General features: G+C 47.5%; 1 protein-coding gene across 3 annotated transcripts in view; it reads left to right on the forward strand.

Moving 5' to 3' along the window:
• LOC134969121 (pre-mRNA-processing factor 39-like) overlaps window positions 1-23971 on the forward strand; it is a 225143-nt gene that overhangs the window by 193325 nt on the left and 7847 nt on the right. For all 3 annotated transcript variants that reach the window (XM_063944845.1, XM_063944847.1, XM_063944846.1), the window contains exons 12-14: window positions 1926-2000; window positions 3189-3263; window positions 4440-4514. In XM_063944845.1, coding sequence (XP_063800915.1) covers window positions 1926-2000; window positions 3189-3263; window positions 4440-4514 — 225 coding nt within the window. The remainder of the gene's footprint in view (window positions 1-1925; window positions 2001-3188; window positions 3264-4439; window positions 4515-23971) is intronic.

Below are 23971 nucleotides of genomic sequence, written 5' to 3' on the forward strand. Positions count from 1 at the left end.
AAAAACCAAAGGTGGACATGATGGCGTCACGTCTAAACAAAAAACTGGACAGATATTGCGCCAGGTCAAGGGACCCTCAGGCAATAGCAGTGGACGCTCTGGTAACGCCGTGGGTGTACCAGTCAGTGTATGTGTTCCCTCCTCTGCCTCTCATACCAAAAGTACTGAGAATCATAAGAAGGAGAGGAGTAAGAACTATACTCGTGGTTCCGGATTGGCCAAGAAGGACTTGGTACCCGGAACTTCAAGAGATGCTCACGGACGAACCGTGGCCTCTACCTCTAAGAAAGGACCTGCTACTGCAGGGGCCTTGTCTGTTCCAAGACTTACCGCGGCTGCGTTTGACGGCATGGCGGTTGAACGCCGGATCCTGAGGGAAAAAGGCATTCCAGAAGAAGTCATCCCTACTCTGGTCAAAGCCAGGAAGGACGTAACCGCAAAACATTATCACCGCATTTGGCGTAAATATGTTGCGTGGTGTGAGGCCAAGAAGGCCCCTACAGAGGAATTTCAACTGGGTCGTTTCCTTCATTTCCTGCAAACAGGACTGTCTATGGGCCTAAAATTAGGGTCCATTAAGGTTCAAATTTCGGCCCTGTCGATTTTCTTCCAGAAAGAACTGGCTTCAGTACCTGAAGTTCAGACATTTGTAAAAGGGGTGCTGCACATACAGCCTCCTTTTGTGCCTCCAGTGGCACCTTGGGATCTCAATGTTGTGTTGAGTTTTCTAAAGTCACATTGGTTTGAACCACTTTCCACTGTGGACTTAAAATATCTCACATGGAAGGTGTCGATGCTGTTAGCCTTGGCTTCAGCCAGGCGTGTGTCAGAATTGGCGGCTTTATCATATAAAAGCCCTTACTTAATTTTTCATTCTGACAGGGCGGAATTGAGGACTCGTCCTCAATTTCTACCTAAGGTGGTTTCTGCATTTCACATGAACCAACCTATTGTGGTACCTGCGGCTACCAAGGACTTAGAGGACTCTAAGTTGCTTGACGTTGTCAGGGCCTTGAAAATATATGTTTCCAGGACGGCTGGAGTCAGAAAATCTGACTCGCTGTTTATCCTGTATGCACCCAACAAGCTGGGTGCTCCTGCTTCAAAGCAGACGATTGCTCGTTGGATTTGTAGTACAATTCAGCTTGCACATTCTGTGGCAGGATTGCCACAGCCAAAATCAGTAAAAGCCCATTCCACAAGGAAAGTGGGCTCATCTTGGGCGGCTGCCCGAGGGGTCTCGGCTTTACAACTTTGCCGAGCAGCTACTTGGTCAGGGGCAAACACGTTCGCTAAATTCTACAAATTTGATACCCTGGCTGAGGAGGACCTGGAGTTCTCTCATTCGGTGCTGCAGAGTCATCCGCACTCTCCCGCCCGTTTGGGAGCTTTGGTATAATCCCCATGGTCCTTACGGAGTCCCAGCATCCACTAGGACGTCAGAGAAAATAAGATTTTACTTACCGATAAATCTATTTCTCGTAGTCCGTAGTGGATGCTGGGCGCCCATCCCTAGTGCGGATTGTCTGCAATACTTGTATATAGTTATTGTTACAAAAATTCGGGTTATTATTGTTGTGAGCCATCTTTTCAGAGGCTCCTTTGCGTTTATCATACTGTTAACTGGGTTCAGATCACGAGTTGTACGGTGTGATTGGTGTGGCTGGTATGAGTCTTACCCGGGATTCAATATCCTTCCTTATTATGTACGCTCGTCCGGGCACAGTATCCTAACTGAGGCTTGGAGGAGGGTCATAGGGGGAGGAACCAGTGCACACCACCTGATCCTTAAGCTTTTATTTTGTGCCCTGTCTCCTGCGGAGCCGCTATTCCCCATGGTCCTTACGGAGTCCCAGCATCCACTACGGACTACGAGAAATAGATTTATCGGTAAGTAAAATCTTATTTTTACTGGTCCCCTGTAGTTGGCTCGTTGCCTTTGACAAACGCAAAACACTGCTGCCTGAGCAGGAAGACGTGATGAACGAAGCAGACGAATGGTGAGCACTTTATCTACTCCAAATTGTATAAGTTATTCAGTATTGTTGCTCTTGCATAATGCATAATACTTTTTCTCTTGCGTCCTAGTGGATACTGGGGTTCTGTACTTTAGTACCATGGGGTATAGATCGGGTCCACTGGAGCCTGACACTTTAAAAACCTTTAGTGTGTGTATGTGTGTGCTGGCTCCTCTCCTCTATGCCCCTCCTACAAGACTCCGTTTAGAAAAATGTGCCCAAGGAGCCGGGTGCATTTCTCTGGAGCTCCAGAGAGTATCCTTTTGTTTTTATTTTAGTTTATTATTTTCAGGTAGTCCTGGTTGGCAACCAGGCTACCTGCTTCGTGGGACTTAGAGGGGGGACCGAACCAACCTCCTGAGGGTTAATGGTTCGTAATCCCAGCTGACAGGACATTAAGCTCCTGAGGTACTGATCACATGATCACACATAGTTAGTATGTGTGCCCACACCAGCAGCTAGCCGCCACCCTCTTAACAGATGCAGAAGTACACGGTGCGGTGAGTGTTACGCTGGGGTCCCCGGTGCAGTTTTGCCAGCAAGTCGCGTGGCGGTCACGGGCCCAGAGCTGCGGTGCCCGCCGCAGAAAAACTGGCTCTGGGCTGATTCCCCTCAGTGTTCACTGTCACAAAAGGCTTTGTGAGTTCTATATGCATATTCAGATGTTTTAGTAACATGGCTAGTATAATCTATTGATCAGGGCCTGCGTGCCATTACAGGGGCAGGACCTGAGGCAGGAAAGTGCCATTTCCTGCTGCTGCGGATCATCAAGCTGCATGTACGCTGCTCTTCCAGAGACCCTCGTTGCTACAGGACTCCAACTGTTGTTGAACTACACATCCCAGCATGCCCTGCTACAGTTTTGCTATTTGGCCATGCTAAAACTGTAGCACTGCATGCTGGGATGTGTAGTTCAACAACAGCTGGAGTGGTTCCCCATCACTGCGCTACATGGTTCCCCTGCCTTGTGAAAAGGACAGGCACGTATTAACACCATTGTGCTTTAATAAAATTGCAAGAAAATACTTCTAATGGTTGTAAACAGTTTCTGAAAAGTTAATAACTGCAGCTTCTGGAAAATAAACCTCTAAATATTTCTTGTTTGAACTTACTGTTATTAGCACTGTTGTACTTCGTAATATAAATGTACTGTTTACTGTTCCCCTATAGTTGGCTCGGTGCCTTTGACAAACACAAAACACTGCTGCCTGAGCAGGAAGACGTGATGAACGAAGCAGACGAAGGGTGAGCGCTTTATCTACTCCAAATTGTATCAAGTTATTCAGTATTGTTGCTCTTGCATAATGCATAATACTTTTTCTCTTGCGTCATAGTGGATACTGAGGTTCTGTACTTTAGTACCATGGGGTATAGATCGGGTCCACTGGAGCCTGACACTTTAAAAACCTTTAGTGTGTGTATGTGTGTGCTGGCTCCTCTCTATGCCCCTCCTACCAGACTCAGTTTAGAAAAATGTGCCCAAGGAGCCGGGTGCATTTCTCTGGAGCTCCAGAGAGTATCCTTTGTTTTTATTTTATTTTATTATTTTCAGGTAGTCCTGGTTGGCAACCAGGCTACCTGCTTCGTGGGACTTAGAGGGGGACCGAACCAACCTCCTGAGGGTTAATGGTTCGTAATCCCAGCTGACAGGAAACTGAGCTCCTGAGGTACTGATCACACATAGTTAGTATGTGTGCCCACACCAGCAGCTAGCCGCCACCCTCTTAACAGATGCAGAAGTACACGGTGTGGTGAGTGTTATGCTGGGGTCCCCAGTGCAGTTTTGCCAGCAAGTCGCGTGGCGGTCACGGGCCCAGAGCTGCAGTGCCCGCCGCAGAAAAACTGGCTCTGGGCTGATTCCCCTCAGTGTTCACTGTCACAAAAGGCTTTGTGAGTTCTATATGCATATTCAGATGTTTTAGTAACATGGCTAGTATAATCTATTGATCAGGGCCTGCGTGCCATTACAGGGGCAGGACCTGAGGCAGGAAGGTGCCATTTCCTGCTGCTGCGGATCATCAAGCTGCATGTACGCTGCTCTTCCAGAGACCCTCGCTGCTACAGGACTCCAACTGTTGTTGAACTACACATCCCAGCATGCCCTGCTACAGTTTTGCTATTTGGCCATGCTAAAACTGTAGCACTGCATGCTGGGATGTGTAGTTCAACAACAGCTGGAGTGGTTCCCCATCACTGCGCTACATGGTTCCCCTGCCTTGTGAAAAGGACAGGCACGTATTAACACCATTGTGCTTTAATAAAATTGCAAGAAAATACTTCTAATGGTTGTAAACAGTTTCTGAAAAGTTAATAACTGCAGCTTCTGGAAAATAAACCTCTAAATATTTCTTGTTTGAACTTACTGTTATTAGCACTGTTGTACTTCGTAATATAAATGTACTGTTTACTGTTCCCCTATAGTTGGCTCGGTGCCTTTGACAAACACAAAACACTGCTGCCTGAGCAGGAAGACGTGATGAACGAAGCAGACGAAGGGTGAGCGCTTTATCTACTCCAAATTGTATCAAGTTATTCAGTATTGTTGCTCTTGCATAATGCATAATACTTTTTCTCTTGCGTCCTAGTGGATACTGAGGTTCTGTACTTTAGTACCATGGGGTATAGATCGGGTCCACTGGAGCCTGACACTTTAAAAACCTTTAGTGTGTGTATGTGTGTGCTGGCTCCTCTCTATGCCCCTCCTACCAGACTCAGTTTAGAAAAATGTGCCCAAGGAGCCGGGTGCATTTCTCTGGAGCTCCAGAGAGTATCCTTTGTTTTTATTTTAGTTTATTATTTCTCTATCGTCCTAGTGGATGCTGGGGTTCCTGAAAGGACCATGGGGAATAGCGGCTCCGCAGGAGACAGGGCACAAAAAGTAAAGCTTTTTCCGATCAGGTGGTGTGCACTGGCTCCTCCCCCTATGACCCTCCTCCAGACTCCAGTTAGATTTTTGTGCCCGGCCGAGAAGGGTGCAATCTAGGTGGCTCTCCTAAAGAGCTGCTTAGAAAAAGTTTAGCTAGGTTTTTTATTTTACAGTGATTCCTGCTGGCAACAGGATCACTGCAGCGAGGGACTGAGGGGAGAAGGAGTCAACTCACCTGCGTGCAGGATGGATTGGCTTCTTGGCTACTGGACATCAAGCTCCAGAGGGACGATCACGGGTACAGCCTGGATGGTCACCGGAGCCACGCCGCCGGCCCCCTTGCAGATGCTGAAGACAGAAGAGGTCCAGAATCGGCGGCTGAAGACTCCTGCAGTCTTCAAAAGGTAGCGCACAGCACTGCAGCTGTGCGCCATTTTCCTCTCAGCACACTTCACACGGCAGTCACTGAGGGTGCAGGGCGCTGGGAGGGGGGCGCCCTGGGAGGCAAAATGATTACCTATAAAGGCTAAAAATACCTCACATATAGCCCTAGAGGCTATATGGAGATATTTAACCCCTGCCTGATTTCTCTAAATAGCGGGAGACGAGCCCGCCAGAAAAGGGGCGGGGCCTATCTCCTCAGCACACGGCGCCATTTCCTCTCACAGTTCCGCTGGTCAGGACGGCTCCCAAGTCTCTCCCCTGCACTGCACTACAGAAACAGGGTAAAACAGAGAGGGGGGGGCACATTTATGGCGATAATTTGATATAACAAAGCAGCTATAAGGGAGCACTTATTATAAGGCTATCCCTGATATATATATAGCGCTTTTGGTGTGTGCTGGCAAACTCTCCCTCTGTCTCCCCAAAGGGCTAGTGGGTCCTGTCTTCGTTAGGAGCATTCCCTGTGTGTCTGCTGTGTGTCGGTACGTGTGTGTCGACATGTATGAGGACGATATTGGTGTGGAGGCGGAGCAATTGCCAAATATGAGGATGTCACCCCCTAGGGAGTCGACACCGGAATGGATGCCTTTATTTATGGAACTACGGGATAGTGTCAACACGCTAAAGCAGTCGTTTGACGACATGAGGCGGCCGGACAATCAATTAGTGCCTGTCCAGGCGACTCAAACACCGTCAGGGGCTGTGAAACGCCCTTTGCCTCAGTCGGTCGACACAGACCCAGACACAGGCGATGACTCCAGTGGTGACGGTGACGAATCAACCGTATTTTCCAGTAGGGCCACACGTTATATGATTTTGGCAATGAAGGAGGCGTTACATTTAGCTGATACTACAGGTACCACTAAACAGGGTATTATGTGGGGTATGAAAAAACTACCTATAGTTTTTCCTGAATCAGAAGAATTAAATGACGTGTGTAATGAAGCGTGGGTTGCCCCTGATAAAAAACTGATAATTTCAAAGAAATTATTGGCATTATACCCTTTCCCGCCAGAGGTTAGGGAGCGCTGGGAAACACCTCCTAGGGTGGACAAGGCGCTAACACGCTTATCTAAACAAGTGGCGTTACCCTCTCCTGAGACGGCCGCACTTAAAGATCCATCAGATAGGAGGATGGAAAATATCCAAAAAAGTATATACACACATGCAGGTGTTATACTACGACCAGCTGTAGCGACTGCCTGGATGGGCAGTGCTGGGGTAGTTTGGTCAGAGTCCCTGATTGAAAATATTGATACCCTGGACAGGGACAATATTTTACTGTCGTTAGAACAAATAAAGGATGCATTTCTTTATATGCGTGATGCACAGAGGGATATCTGCACACTGGCATCACGGGTAAGTGCTATGTCCATTTCGGCCAGAAGAGCTTTATGGACGCGACAGTGGTCAGGTGATGCGGATTCAAAACGGCATATGGAAGTTTTGCCGTATAAAGGGGAGGAGTTATTTGGAGTCGGTCTATCAGATTTGGTGGCCACGGCTACAGCCGGGAAATCCACCTTTCTACCTCAAGTCACTCCCCCACAGAAAAAGGCACCGACTTTTCAACCGCAGCCCTTTCGTTCCTTTAAAAATAAGAGAGCAAAGGGCTATTCATATCTGCCACGAGGCAAAGGTCGAGGGAAGAGACAGCAACACGCAGCTCCTTCCCAGGAACAGAAGCCCTCCCCGGCTTCTACAAAAGCCTCAGCATGACGCTGGGGCTCCTCAAGCGGACTCGGGGATGGTGGGCGGTCGTCTCAAAAATTACAGCGCGCAGTGGGCTCACTCGCAGGTAGATCCCTGGATCCTGCAGATAATATCTCAAGGGTACAGGTTGGAATTAGAGACGGATCCACCTCGCCGTTTCCTGAAGTCTGCTTTACCAACGTCCCCCTCCGAAAGGGAGACGGTTTTGGAAGCCATTCACAAGCTGTACTCTCAGCAGGTGATAGTCAAGGTACCTCTTCTACAACAAGGGAAGGGGTATTATTCCACTCTTTTTGTGGTACCGAAGCCGGATGGCTCGGTAAGGCCTATTCTAAATCTGAAGTCCTTGAACCTGTACATAAAGAAGTTCAAGTTCAAAATGGAGTCACTCAGAGCAGTGATAGCGAACCTGGAAGAGGGGGACTTTATGGTATCCTTGGACATCAAGGATGCGTATCTCCACGTTCCAATTTACCCCTCACACCAGGGGTACCTCAGGTTCGTTGTACAAAACTGTCACTATCAGTTTCAGACGCTGCCGTTCGGATTGTCCACGGCACCTCGGATCTTTACAAAGGTAATGGCCGAGATGATGATTCTTCTTCGAAGAAAAGGCGTATTAATTATCCCATACTTGGACGATCTCCTAATAAGGGCGAGGTCCAGAGAACAGCTAGAGATGGGATTAGCACTGTCTCAAGAAGTGCTAAAACAGCACGGGTGGATTCTGAATATTCCAAAATCCCAGTTAATGCCGACAACTCGTCTGCTGTTCCTAGGGATGATTCTGGACACGGTTCAGAAAAAGGTTTTTCTCCCGGAGGAAAAAGCCAAGGAGTTATCCGAGCTTGTCAGGAACCTCCTAAAACCAGGAAAGGTGTCTGTACATCAATGCACAAGAGTCCTGGGAAAAATGGTGGCTTCTTACGAAGCAATTCCATTCGGCAGATTCCACGCAAGAATTTTCCAAAGGGATCTGTTGGACAAATGGTCAGGGTCGCATCTTCAGATGCACCTACGGATAACCCTGTCTCCAAGGACAAGGGTGTCTCTTCTGTGGTGGTTGCAGAGTCCTCATCTATTGGAGGGCCGCAGATTCGGCATACAGGATTGGATCCTGGTGACCACGGACGCCAGCCTGAGAGGCTGGGGAGCAGTCACACAAGGAAGAAACTTCCAGGGAGTATGGACGAGCCTGGAAACGTCTCTTCACATAAACATTCTGGAACTAAGAGCAATATACAATGCTCTAAGCCAGGCAGAACCTCTGCTTCAGGGAAAACCGGTGTTGATCCAGTCGGACAACATCACGGCAGTCGCCCATGTGAACAGACAGGGCGGCACAAGAAGCAGGAGTGCAATGGCAGAAGCTGCAAGGATTCTTCGCTGGGCAGAGAATCATGTGATAGCGCTATCAGCAGTGTTCATCCCGGGAGTGGACAACTGGGAAGCAGACTTCCTCAGCAGACACGATCTTCACCCGGGAGAGTGGGGACTTCATCCAGAAGTCTTCCACATGCTGGTAACCCGTTGGGAAAGACCAATGGTGGACATGATGGCGTCTCGCCTCAACAAAAAACTGGACAGGTATTGCGCCAGGTCAAGAGATCCGCAGGCAATAGCTGTGGACGCGCTGGTAACGCCTTGGGTGTACCAGTCGGTGTATGTGTTTCCTCCTCTGCCTCTCATACCAAAAGTATTGAGAATTATACGGCAAAGAGGCGTAAGAACGATACTAGTGGTTCCGGATTGGCCAAGAAGGACTTGGTACCCGGAACTTCAAGAGATGATCACGGAAGATCCGTGGCCTCTACCTCTAAGGAGGGACTTGCTTCAGCAGGGTCCCTGTCTGTTTCAAGACTTACCGCGGCTGCGTTTGACGGCATGGCGGTTGAACGCCGGATCCTAATGGAAAAAGGCATGCCGGAAGAAGTCATTCCTACTTTGATTAAAGCAAGGAAAGAAGTAACCGTGCAACATTATCACCGAATTTGGCGAAAATATGTTGCGTGGTGCGAAGATCGGAGTGCTCCGACGGAGGAATTTCAACTGGGTCGATTCCTACATTTCCTGCAATCAGGATTGTCTATGGGTCTCAAATTGGGATCTATTAAGGTTCAAATTTCGGCCCTGTCGATTTTCTTTCAAAAAGAATTGGCTTCAGTCCCTGAAGTCCAGACCTTTGTGAAGGGAGTGCTGCATATACAGCCTCCTGTGGTGCCTCCAGTGGCACCGTGGGATCTCAATGTAGTTTTGGATTTTCTAAAATCTCATTGGTTTGAACCACTAAATAAGGTGGATTTGAAATATCTCACTTGGAAAGTGACCATGCTTCTAGCCCTGGCTTCTGCCAGGAGAGTGTCAGAATTGGCAGCTTTATCTTACAAAAGCCCATATCTGATTTTCCATTCGGACAGGGCAGAACTGCGGACTCGTCCGCATTTTCTCCCTAAGGTGGTGTCAGCATTTCATCTGAACCAGCCTATTGTAGTGCCTGCGGCTACAAGTGACTTGGAGGACTCCAAGTTACTGGACGTTGTCAGAGCATTAAAAATATATATTGCAAGAACAGCTGGAGTCAGAAAATCTGACTCGTTGTTTATATTGTATGCACCCAACAAGATGGGTGCTCCTGCGTCTAAGCAGACGATTGCTCGTTGGATCTGTAGCACAATCCAACTGGCACATTCTGTGGCAGGCCTGCCACAGCCTAAATCTGTAAAGGCCCACTCCACAAGGAAGGTGGGCTCATCTTGGGCGGCTGCCCGAGGGGTCTCGGCATTACAACTTTGCCGAGCAGCTACGTGGTCAGGGGAGAACACGTTTGTAAAATTTTACAAATTTGATACTCTGGCTAAGGAGGACCTGGAGTTCTCTCATTCGGTGCTGCAGAGTCATCCGCACTCTCCCGCCCGTTTGGGAGCTTTGGTATAATCCCCATGGTCCTTTCAGGAACCCCAGCATCCACTAGGACGATAGAGAAAATAAGATTTTACTTACCGATAAATCTATTTCTCGGAGTCCGTAGTGGATGCTGGGCGCCCATCCCAAGTGCGGATTATCTGCATAAATTGTACATAGTTATTGTTAACTTATTCGGGTTATTGTTGTAGGAAGCCATCTTTCAGAGGCTCCGCTGTTATCATACTGTTAACTGGGTTTAGATCACAAGTTGTACGGTGTGATTGGTGTGGCTGGTATGAGTCTTACCCGGGATTCAAAATCCTCCCTTATTGTGTACGCTCGTCCGGGCACAGTACCTAACTGGAGTCTGGAGGAGGGTCATAGGGGGAGGAGCCAGTGCACACCACCTGATCGGAAAAAGCTTTACTTTTTGTGCCCTGTCTCCTGCGGAGCCGCTATTCCCCATGGTCCTTTCAGGAACCCCAGCATCCACTACGGACTCCGAGAAATAGATTTATCGGTAAGTAAAATCTTATTTTTTTAGGTAGTCCTGGTTGGCAACCAGGCTACCTGCTTCGTGGGACTTAGAGGGGGGACCGAACCAACCTCCTGAGGGTTAATGGTTCGTAATCCCAGCTGACAGGAAACTGAGCTCCTGAGGTACTGATCACACATAGTTAGTATGTGTGCCCACACCAGCAGCTAGCCGCCACCCTCTTAACAGATGCAGAAGTACACGGTGTGGTGAGTGTTATGCTGGGGTCCCCAGTGCAGTTTTGCCAGCAAGTCGCGTGGCGGTCACGGGCCCAGAGCTGCAGTGCCCGCCGCAGAAAAACTGGCTCTGGGCTGATTCCCCTCAGTGTTCACTGTCACAAAAGGCTTTGTGAGTTCTATATGCATATTCAGATGTTTTAGTAACATGGCTAGTATAATCTATTGATCAGGGCCTGCGTGCCATTACAGGGGCAGGACCTGAGGCAGGAAGGTGCCATTTCCTGCTGCTGCGGATCATCAAGCTGCATGTACGCTGCTACTCCAGAGACCCACGCTGCTACAGGACTCTGTACTGGTACCAGGGGGTCATAGAAAGGGGGGAGCACGCTAGCGGTAGCGCCGCTGCACTATTGTCAGATCATACACTTAGTTACACATTGTACTCCTCTGTGCTGGTGTCCGCTCCTCAGTGTCACTCCAGGGGCTCTCTAGGGGCTGTGTGAAGGTATTGGTCAGTGGGCTGTGCTGTATTACAGTTGTGTAAGATGTCTGTTGACATGGTAATGTGTTCTGCTTGTAACTCAACCCCATCTTCAGCGGGGTCACTCGTGTGAGCCATGTTCCTTATCTTCACAGGGACACAGTTCACAGGCACTTGACTGGCTTAGATAGTTGTTTTTTTTTAAATTCAATGTTTTTTATTGAAGTTTTTCAATTTTGCTTTAACACTTCACACAAACAGCACACATAAAACTACCACACACAATATGTGCAGAGACAAGGGTACATGTATACATCATATAATATGTCTAATAGGTATTACTTCTCATACCTCTTATAATCGCAGAGCAACGGTGTCCTGGGTCAACACATCCTAAACAAAACACTTCCATTATATTCATATGCATAACAGAATTGGCACATTATGTTACATATATCATAGCAGAGCAAGACCGGCCGCGGGGGTGTCCCCCTCCCACAGAGCCCTAGCCCTATACCGATACACGGGAAGGAATCCAGATCTACTCATTCCCTATCCTTGTAGTATTTAGAGTCCAACCACCTGCCCCATATTGTGGACCATTTCCTCTCCACTTTCCTAGCCAGAAACACAAATTTTTCGTGTGCTATTGTTTCGTTGACCAGGGATATCCACGTCCTAGATGCCGGGGCCTCACCAGCCAGCCATAGACGGGCAATACAAACCCTAGCTAAGGCGCATAAATTAATAACATATCTCCTACTAGGCGGATCCAAAGCTTCCTCATCCACAATCAGCAGTGTACAGAGCGCAGGAGTACATACGAAGGATGGAATACCTGTATCACACAGGATACGTATAACAGCCGTCCAAAACAGACACACCAGGGCATAACCACAGTAGATGCCAAAAATCTGCATCCACAGCTCCACACCTAGGGCATTGCGAGCTGTGGGAACCCCCAATATGCGCTAATCTCACCGGGGTCATATACACCCTGTGCAGAATGTAAAGTTGTATTTGCTGGTATCTAACAGAGGAAGTGGAGATCCGATGGGCTCCCATAGCAGTATTCCATGCATCGTCCGATAGCATACCCACATCTGTCTCCCATTTACCCCGAAGAGCCGTAAGGGGGTCATTGTGATGCATTTGCAGGATACGACCATATATTCTAGAGACTAAATGTCCCGAATCTAGCGTTTGCAGCATTAATTTAACCGGGGAGTCAGCCAGGACTGGAGGGCCATTTGGGAACTGGGCCGCCAGCGCGTGTCTTAACTGTAGGAAATGAAAGAAGAACCTTGAAGGGATGTTGTGTGCGTGCTGCAGTTGTTGGAATGAGTTAAGAATCCCATCACTGTATAAATGGCCCAAGGATGATACTCCCCATTTTCCCCAAATTTTCCGGACCTGAAGATGACACAGTTCTGGCAACCCATATATGTTATCCAGTGGGGTATCAGGATCAATGCCATGACCCCGCATCACAGAGTGCACCATTTTCCATATTAGTAGGGATTGCTTAATAAGTGGCAATGTGGACATTTTAATGTTACCACAAAGAAGTAGTTGCAGTGGGGAGCCCCCCGGGTAATCATGGTGCAACATCAGCGAGTGCAGAGCCATGGCATCGAGGTCACCAACCCACTCCCAGACATGCGCCAGTTGCGCCGCATAATAGTAGAAACGGAAGTTGGGGAGGGCCAGACCCCCCATTTCTCGTGATCTGGTCATGGTATCTAGTCGTAAACGTGCTCGTTAACTGGCCCATACCAGGGAGGAAAGCAACCCATCTATTTGTTTGAAAATCTTCTGTGGAATATAGACAGGAGATTGCTGCAAGACATAGAGAAGTTTGGGCTGGAAGACCATTTTAACCATATTAACCCTCCCCGTGACCGTCAAAGGCAACTTACCCCATGTCTGCACTCGGTCGCGGAGATACGTTATTTGAGGGGTAATATTAAGAGAAGAAAATTTTTGAGGGTCATTAGACACCCAGATACCCAAATATTTGAAGGATTCCACCCACCTTAATGGAAGAGCCACCAACGGGGAGACAGGGACTTCGCCTCTAAGTGGGATAATAAAGGATTTCTCCCAGTTAATCAGGAGACCAGAGTATCGCCCGAACTCAACAATAATTTCCAAGATCCTAGGCATAGACTCAGCATAGCGATCCACAAACATCAGAACGTCATCAGCATATAGGGCCACCCTGTCCTCCCGAGCGCCCACTTTAAGTCCATAGATCCCTGCATCTGCCCTCAGAAGACACGCAAGGGGCTCGATGGCCATAGCAAACAGGGTAGGGGACAAGGGACAACCCTGTCGCGTGCCTCTAGATAAGGGAAAAGAGTGAGATACGAAACCATTAACCGCCACCCTTGCCGAGGGAGACGAATACATCAGCCGAACATATTTAATAAAATTCGGGCCAATACCAAATCTACGCATAACTTCCCATAAATATTCCCACTCCACAGAGTCAAAAGCCTTAGCGGCATCCAATGACACGATTATGGAGGAGGAAGGGTCCACCCGTGGGATTTGTAGGTGGGTAAACAGACGTCTGAGATTAATAGAGGTCGATTTATTGGGCATAAATCCCGTCTGATCCGGGTGTATAATATGAGAAATAACTGTATTTAATCTGCTAGCCAGCACCTTAGCCAAAATTTTAATGTCAGTAGGTAGGAGGGATATAGGGCGGTAGGACTCCACTTTCCTGAGATCCTTATCAGGCTTAGGGAGAACCACAATCACTGCCTCCGCCATAGATGGGGGAAGAGACTCCTGTGTAAAAATCTGGCCATATAACTCAAGTAGGCGCGGGACAAAAAAATCCAGGTTATGCTTATAGACCTCAGAGGGTATTCCATCTAAGCCCGGGGCTTTACCACTAGGGGAGGCCTCAATCGCTGCCCTAACTTCATCGGGGGAAATAGGTGCCTCTAGAAGGTCACAAGCCTCACTGGATAGGGTGGGGAAGCAGACCCCGTCTAAATAATCGTTCAATTGTGTTGAGGTACAATCCATTTTAGATTTATACAGGTGGCTATAGAAGGATACAAATTCAGCCGTCATTTGTGAAGTCTGGGTCAGGTGAACTCCTTCAGCGCTCACAATCTCCACCACTACACTAGTAGGTCTGTCCCCCCGAGCCAAAGAGGCCAGATATGTCCCCGGCCTGTCCCCAGTAGCGTAAAAGGAATGGGATGAGAAGGAGTCTATGCTGAGTCTTTTCCATTAGGTAATCTCTCCATTCCTTCTGAGCCGACAGCCAGGCTGCCTTGGAGCTGTCCAAAGAATCCTGCAAGTATTGCAACTCCGCTGCGACACTCCGGACCTCCAACTCAGCCTCCCTTCTCTTATAGAAGGATTTCAAATCAGACACCCGTTTAATCAAACTCCCCCGTAAAAAGGCCTTAAATGTGTCCCATAAATTAGAGATAGCCTGGTCGGCACTATTCAGCTCAAAGAATTCCCGCCATGCGGCCACCAGATCAGAGCCGTCCCCCATGTGAACAAGCCAAAATGGGTTAAATTTCCACACAGTTTGGCCCCTATCGCAATTAAAGTCTAAATTAAAGGTTAAAGGGGAGTGGTCTGATATACCCCTAGTCTCATATCTAATATTACCAACGCGGGGAACCATGTCGCTCGAGAGGAGGGCCAGGTCAATCCTAGAGAACGAGGAGTGAGAGTGTGAAAAACACGAGTATTGTTTGAGAAAAGGATATCTCAGTCTCCACGGATCAACCAGGCCCAGCCCCGACACCACATTTGCAAAACCGGATCTCCCAGGACATGCAGCAGACGGAGACATAGAGAGCCTATCCTTTACCACATCTAGCACATTATTGAAATCCCCGAGGCAGATGACAGACATCCCAGGGGATGATGCCATGAACCCAGCAACCTTCTTAAGAACATCGGGGGAGTATGGAGGGGGCACATAAACAGCTAGCAGGAGGACAGGGACGTAAAACAATCTACATTTCAAAAACACATATCTCCCCCAGGGGTCCGTTTGTATAGATTCCATTACAAAGGGGACGGTCCGCTTAATAAGGACCGAAACCCCACGTGAGGCAGACGTGTGCATAGAGTGGTATGCCCATCCCACCCAGGGTCTCTTCAATGAAAGAATCTTACTCCCCACCAAGTGTGTTTCCATAAGGCAGACAATATCAGCGGCATAGTGTTTGATCTGTCGGAGTACGAGAGACCTCTTAATTTTATCATTGAGCCCTCTCACATTCCACGATAACACCTTAAGTCCTGCCATAGTACACCAAAAGTATAATAGGTGCATCACCCCGCGGCCAGCCAGCCCCGCCACGTACAGATTCAATAACCAGACACCGTTGCTTATATTGCACAGTAACAATCCATGTACTTTTACAACATACATTTCCCCTTAAAAACCAAATATAACCTAACATCCTCCCCCGCCCCCCTCCCCGTATACCACCCCCAACATGCAGCATACTTGGATCCCAAAACTGAGTGAGCATACCTAAAAAAAAAACTAAACCAAACTTTGTCGCACCATCGACCAGTGCAACTACTCCTTAATGGGGGCCAAGAATGTAATGACTCTTGGGAATGGAGAACAACTAGAAAAAGGGAAAATTAGGAGGTAGCTCTCAGCCACCAACCATTCCCCCCTCTAAAACAAAAACAGATGAGGGGGGATCATAAAGACCCGCCCCCTAGGTCCATCTAGCATCCAAATAAAACCTACTCGGATATCATGAAACCACCCAAATCAGGCCAAATATATAGCATTCCCCTCCCCCCCCCTGCTCACATCCCGCAACCTATCACCTCACAGTAAATAGCACACATAAGTAACCCAAACAGGATGAGTAAAAACAAAAAATACAAAAAAAAAAGGACCGGAGAAAGTCAGCCTCCAAAGACAGCCGGAGATTCACGGATCTGCAAGGGCACGCCTCGCCGGGAATCGTCTGTCCAGCCACACCATGGCCTCACGAGGAGTTGTGAAAAACTTTGTTTCCCCATCAGCCACCACCCGCAGCCTAGACGGGAAGAGCATGGCATATGGCAGGTCAAGTTCACGGAGCCTCCTTTTGACAGGCAGAAACTGAGCCCTTTCTTTTTGTACATCCACCGCAAAATCCGGAAATACTGATATAGGCAACCCATTCCATTTCAAAGGGCCCTTGGTACGAGCCAGCCTCAACACTGTGTCCCGGTCTCGGAAGTGGAGGAACTTAGCAATGAAGGTGCGGGGTGGAGTCCCCGGAGGCAGCGGGCGCATTGGAACTCTATGGGCCCGTTCAACAGTAAAGTAAGGCGAAAAATCCTCAGATCCAAAGGCATCCCGGAGCCATTTTACAAGAAACTCTTCGGGAGCGGAGCCTTCTTCCTTCTCGGGCAGGCCAATGAAACGGACGTTATTGCGCCGCAAACGCCCCTCCATATCCGTGAGCTTTTTTCGCACGTCAGTCATCTGAGATTCCAGAGCATCAGTACGACGACCCAGCGGGCCGACAGAATCTTCAACATTGGATATACGGGTCTCCGCTTCTCCCACTCTCTCTCTCACCCGCTGGAGGTCCTGATGAATAATAGAGAGATCAGACTGCACTTGCCCGATTTTATCAGCCAGACGCACCTCGCTGGCAGTCACCGCATCCAAAACTCTCTGTAGTGCGGCATCCGGAGGGTCAGAAGAGGCAGAACTGTATGCAGGAGAAGGGGGCGATGCCTCAGATCTTGCAGTCTCCCCCCTCCGTTGCTGAGGGCCCTGGTCTCGAACAAACTTATCCATCGCTCCCGCCGCCGCGCCAGTCTGGCGACCCTTCACCATTTTGGACAGCACGGTGTCGTTCCCTCCGGTTAGCAGGATATATCAAAGCAAATACAGGCAGAGGGGGGCGCTCACCCCAACACCCCACGGGCCCGGCAACGGGTGCAAGCCAATATATAGATATGTATAAATAGCCGGCAGGACCAAGGTCTCCAGGTATAATGCAAAGTGTCCGCCTAATACAGCAGGGATGCAGGGACTGTCACCCCCAAACAGAGCCGCGGGACGCAGAGGATCAGCACCCCAGCAGCAGCCTCCAGATTTGGCAGGGAGGCTCGCACCACCGATAATACAAGCAGGGACAGCAAGCCCGAGGATTAAAACAGGAGGGGGAAGAGGATTATATGCAGCCCAATAGTCCCTCAGCCAGTGTAAATGAGGTTCCAGTGGTTGATCCCCCGTACAGTATAGAAAGTGCACCACCTGCACTTGGGTCCCAGAATAGAAGGGGATATAAAATGGGTCCAAAAAACGGCTGCCAGGTCAGGCATCCAGCGATGTGTGTAAGGTGGCCACACACCCCTCCAGGCTTCACCACGCGCAGGGGCAGACAGTGCAGTCCCGCGGGTGTAGGTGAGCCCCGGCCGCGGTCAGCGGAAGACAGCGGGAGCCGCACTTCCGGTATCGCGGACAGCACGAGCCTGCGGCAGAGGAGACGGTGCAGGGAGCTCCACGCAAGGCTCCCCCGGACACCACAGGAGGCTTGCTGGGCGGCAGAGGAGAGCTCTCGGCACTCAGGTGCTCCGGACGGCCGCAGCGGGCGGCGGTGGTGATCAGGAGCCGAACTTCCGGCAGCAGCACGTGGAAACCGTTCCCCACTCCGGCCCAGCACAGATCAGGGTCCACAGGTATTCAGGGCTCCCGGTCCTCCGGAGACGGCGGCAGGAAACCCAAACCCACTCCAGGGGGGGCAGGGGGTATTCAGACACCGATGGCCCCAGTGTTAGACCCAGGGGGGAGTACAGGATATTGCTGCAGGATTTAGTGGCTGGAGAGCTGCACGATGCTAGTGCTACTCTATGCCCGTCCAAGCCACGCCCCCCGGCTTAGATAGTTTTTAAAGCATGATTCAGATCGTAAATTCAGAATTGGCTGCAGCCAAAAGAAAGAGACAGGTGTTAAAACAGATTGTGTCCAAAGCAGCAGATACCAAGAAAGCTTCTCAGCCCACTCTAGTGGTTTCAGATAAACGCTCACTGCCACAGGTGCTCCAGTCTGATTTTGATAAGCCTGATGTAGATGATGAAGACAGCTCTCTGTCCCCTGGGGTGGAAGCTCTCATTTTTGCTGTAAGAGAGGTCCTTCACATACCGGATTAGGAGGCAGAACCGGACGAGGAGTTGTATTTTAATGTTAGACCTAAGACGTCGGCAACTTTTCCTGTGTCTAAAGAACGAAACTCCCTGGCCAGGGAAGCTTGGTTAAACCCTGATAAAGAAGTGTAAAATTCTGCAGAGGTTTTTATCTACTTTTCCCCTCCCAACTGAGGACAGGACGGTATGGGAAGCCCCCCCCCCCCCCCATCATCATGGCTATATCCCTAACAGAAAAGAAAAAAAGAAAGACTCTAAGCCGGGCACTCTTCTTTTAAAAAATGTAACTTTTATTGAGAATCATATAAAATATAGTGTGACAAATAAGCAATAGTATTAGAAGTAAAAGAATTGGAAAATGTGTAACAACTGCGCTGTATATGTGTTTAAGCTGCTTGGTTTAAAAATAACACTAATAAAACCTATAACGAGTGCTAAGGATTCTATAAAATGTCTGGGTTTAAATATGTATGAATAACTGTGCTGCCATGAATAATAATTCATGACAGCACAGTTATTCTTATATATTTAAACCTAGACATTTTATAGAATCCTTAGCGCTCGTTATATATGTTTTATTAGAAGTAATAGGATGTATATAATAAACAGTAAATACTGCCAAGGTGAAGAATTATTTTGTATAGTAAAGGTTGAGTATCCCATATCCAAATATTCCAAAATACGGACTTTTTTGAGTGAGATAATGAAACCTTTGTTTTTTGATGGCTCAATGTACACAAACTTTGTTTAATACACAGTTATTAAAAATATTGTATTAAATGACCTTCAGGCTGTGTGTATAAGGTGTATATGAAACATAAATGAATTGTGTGAATGTAGACACGCTTTGCTTAATGCACAAAGTTATAAAAAATATTGGCTAAAATGACCTTCAGGCTGTGTGTATAAGGTGTATATGTAACATAAATGTATTCTGTGCTTACACATGGGTCCCATCACCATATCTCATGGTATGCAGTTATTCCAAAATACGGAAAAATCCCATATCCAAAATACCTCTGGTCCCAAGCATTTTGGATTAGGGATACTCAACCTGTATCAGGAGTAGCCTTGCATATATCTACAGTCAATGAGTAGATGGCTTTATTACTCCTAAAATGGTGTCCTGTATGATAGTCTTAGCACCAATAGATGATTTTTTAGTATGATGATACAATAAATGGTTTGTTGCCTAGTTTGATGTTAATTCACCTACTGTTAAATGTCTAACAGTGGTGTCACCATAGGCATTTTAATTCTGCAAATTAACCAAGAGTATATAATCTGCTAGGTAAGTATGATAGAAAGTTATCCATATTATACATTTATACTGTTGATTAGACAGTGAGGGGGTAATGCTTATACCAGAAATAGGATACTGTATTCCCAAAAAGTACTTGTGTGCTCACCTCTTGGATCTTATTGGTGTAAATAGATTATATAGAAAAAATGTGGAAAGAAATGGAGGAATAGGGAATTATTCCTTTTGCTTTCCAGCAAGGATGTTTACTGCACCTGGTATTCCTTGGCAGTCTTCCAAACAAGTACTGACCTGGCCTTCCAGAGCTTCGCTTCCAAGATCAGACAAGATTAGGCGTCTCCTGTGGAGTTTGGCAGTAAACTGCTGGATGAGAGAGCACTCATTCCTAGTAAATGGAATGTGTGCTTCTGCTGTCCAGAAAAGAATCTCCGCACAAAATGGTCTCTAATTATATAGAGACGAGGGCTGGATGAGAGAGCACAATTGTACAGATGTGCAAGAATATAGAGAGAAGATAATAGCAATGAAAGCCTATGTGGCATCAATTGCGTATATAAGGAATTGAAGGGAAAAATTAGTTGCAAATGAATATTTGCTGTGCAGAATGCACATACAGAAGAAAAACCTGTCAGAGGATCCAAGTATGGTGAGATTCTATAAGTATGCAGAAAAATACATTGGTTGCTCACAAATACAGATCATAGAGAGCAACCAATTGTTGGACATAAATCTAAAAGTACTTGAAGAAATAGCCAGGATATCCCTGTAATAAGTATATATCAGAACCAGGTGTTGCCAATTCAAATCAACAAAAAAGGAAGAATAACAGTTGCTCATGAACACAGATCATAGAGAGCGTGCAATGGTTAAACATAAACCTAAGAGTACGTGACAAAAATAGCCAAATTGTCCATGTAATGGATATCAAAAACCAATATTTAAACCAAGTGTTGCCCTAGGGCTAGCAATAGTGCATGTTGTTTGTAAGGAATCGTATATGTGTCACTGTCCGTCACCAATACAGATCAACAATGTAACAACAATATGAAGAAAAAAAACAAAAACAATGAATAGGATGGAAACAATTCCTGTCCCAAAAAAGGTTTAGCAGAGGTGCATTCTCTTTTAAAAGAGAAACCTATAACTCACAATCTATCATAGATTTAAAATTAGTAGTGCATAGAAATTCTAATAAGCTAATGTATATAATGATTCTGCCCTAGTGGGCGCTTACATAACCGGGATGTCACCAATGAGATAATGGCTGCGCGCTGCCCTATATCTCCACCAGACGGACTGTTTCACCTATTACAGGCTTGTTCACTGGTGTGGTTTGAATTTTCAATAAGGTGTATATAAAGGGAATAAGGGGGAGGAGTATGCTACCCACCCCTGTTTCCTGCATCCCCATTGGTGCTGAATGTCCAGGTAATTCATTTACAGGTGTATCTGGTTGCGGCGTTCCTAGTGAGGCATTACTACCGGCGACGCGTCACTTCCGGCAACGCGTATAGCTAGGAATTTGTTAACTAGAGTTTTCTTTCCCTATAAGAACAAACTTATATCTAGTTAGGGAAATGCTGCCGGGTGTACTGTTCTTTCTGGGTGTACCGGAAATGCGTCGTCATAGATGTCGCACCCGCCGTGGTCCAGGATCAATATCATCCGGCCCTCAATGGTTGGCGGAAGTACATCCTGGTTGGCACAGGGCAATACTGGTTGGTGGAAGTGTGTGCTGATTGGCACGGGGCAATAATGGAATGATCAAATAAGCCCCTCCAAGTGCATATCAATTGGTTGGCAAGATGGCCGCCGCAGTGTTCGCAAATGATTGGCAGAGTTTGTGAAAGTTCTTTATCCTAAAATTGTTTATCTTTCCGTTTTTTATTTCAAATTGTGCCTGATATGAATCACTGGCACCTATGAAACACCAGATATTTAGATTTGTATAGAAAAAGGGGGGGATTAAAAGTGATGTCAGTATGGCTTATAATAAATAAAACAAACAGTTTTATTAGTGTAATGAATATAGGAAAAACAGTGAGGATCTTTGTGTTTACCAACAGAAAGGTATGAGGGCTATATCCCTAAAAGAGCCAGCTGACCGTAAAATTGAGACCATGCTCGAGGCAATATATATGGCAGCGGGCGCTAGCACAACGCCCCACAATTGTTTGTGGGTGGATTTCCAGGGGGGTAGTTAAGTGGCCTGATAAGGTTATTGACGGATTAGACTCTCTGCCCTGGGATGAGGTCATTACTCTGCTGCAACATATACAGGATGCTGCAAATTTTATGAGCGAGGCTATTAAGGAGTTGTGTAAGATTAATGGCCGCACTACTGCTATGGCTGTTTCGGCACGCAGAGCTCTGTGGTTACGTCAGTGGTTGGCAGACACTGATTCCAAAAAGGGTGTAGAAAATCTTCCCTTTACAGGTGATGCCTTGTTTGGAGACAAATTAATTAAATGGATCTCCCAAGCAACGGCGGGTAAGTCTACCTATCTGACGTCTGCTGCGCCACCTGCTAGATGTTCTTACACCGGACTCTCCTTGCAGTCCTTTCGTGTGGCAAGGTTCAGAGGCAGGGGCCGAGGGGTCTCCACCACTCCCAGAGGATCTTGTGGTAAGTCCCGTAAACATGCAACTGCTGTCTCCCTGGACCAGACCACCGGATCCCCTGCCGCTAAGCCTTCCACGTGACGGTTGGCCCCAGCAGCAAGGTGACTTTCAGGTAGGTGCTGGCCTTCAACACTTCGCAGACGTGTGGGCGGAGTCCTGCTGGGATCCTTGGGTGAGAGACCTCATTTCCCAAGGATACCAGCTGGAATTTCAAGCACTCCCTCCTCACAGATTTTTCAAGTCAGGCTTACCAGCTTTACCCGCAGCAAAAGTTACCTTGCAAGAGGCTTTTCAAAAACTTTTGCAGACAGGGGTGGTGGTTCCGGTACCTCCTCCGTTACGCAACAGGGGTTTTTACTCCAGTCTTTTTATCGTTCCCAAACCAGACTGTTCTGCGTGCCCCATCTTGAACCTGAAGTCTCTAAACCCGCATCTAAGGGTGTTCATATTCAAGATTGAATCCCTGCGGGCGACTTTGTCCGCTCTGGAGGAGGGGGAGTTCCTGGTGTCTCTGGATGTCAAGGATGCTTACCTACACATTCCCATGTGGCCCCCTCATCAGGCTTACCTCAGGTTCGCCATATTGGACGATTATTTCCAGTTTCAGGCTTTACCCTTCGGCTTATCCACGGCTCTGAGGGTCTTCACCAAGGTCATGGTGGAGATGATGCTGCAACTAAGCGTGATGGGAGTAAACATAGTCCCCTACTTGGACGATCTCCTAATAAAGGTGGTGTCCAGGGAGTGTCTGCTGCACAGCATCGATCTGATGACTCACCTACTTACGGATCATGGGTGGATCCTACATTTTCAGAAATCTCACCTGGAACCAACCCAACGTCTTCAGTTCCTGGGAATGATACTGGATACTGTGTCTCAACACGTTTGGGAGCTTTGGGACTTCCCCATGGTACTAAAGTACAGGACCCCATTATCCACTAGGATGTAAGAGAAAATAGGAATTTGATACCTACCGGTAATTCCTTTTTCCTAGTCCGTAGTGGATACTGGACGCCCGCCTCAATGCTTCACTCCTGCTTACCTGTGTAAGTATTTGGTTGGACCGACGTTGCGGTCCCATTATGATGTTGTGATAGTGGGCTATCCTGGTTGGGTTGATGTTGCTATCCTCTGGTCGTGTTAGCGCCCTCCTTTTAATTATGTTTGTGTGTTGGCTTGTTGCCTCACCGCTGTTGTATTGTTTCTTTTCTTATATTATGTTCATCTCCTCAGGCACAGTTTTCTTAGACTGAGTCTGGTAGGAGGGGCATAGAGGGAGGAGCCAGCACACAGATAAACGCACTAAAGGTTTTTAAAGTGCCAGGCTCCAGTGAACCCGATCTATACCCCATGGTACTAAAGTACAGAACCCTAGTATCCACTACGGACTAGGAGAAAAAGAATTAACGGTAGGTATTAAATAGGATTTGAATTACCTACCGGTAAATCCTTTTCTCTTAGTCCATAAAAGATTTTGGGGAATCTAATACAATGGGGTATAGACGGGGTCCAAAGGAGCCGGTGTACTTTAAATTTCTTCAGTGGGTGTGTTGGCTCCTCCCCTCTATGCCCCCTCCCACAGGCAGTTATAGATAAAAATGTGCCCAAAGGAAAAAGGACATATGAGAGAAGGAAACATGACGACAAAGAGTGGCGAGATTTATAAACCAGCACACCACTAACATACAACAACCAGCAACTGCTGGAACAACAATAGCAACAGCTGAACGGGTAACCACATAAAAGAGAACCTGCAGAAAAGTAAACGCATTGAGGCTGGCGCCCAATAT

This window comes from Pseudophryne corroboree, chromosome 11, assembly GCF_028390025.1.
Source record: "Pseudophryne corroboree isolate aPseCor3 chromosome 11, aPseCor3.hap2, whole genome shotgun sequence".
NCBI classification, from domain to species: Eukaryota; Metazoa; Chordata; class Amphibia; order Anura; family Myobatrachidae; genus Pseudophryne; species Pseudophryne corroboree.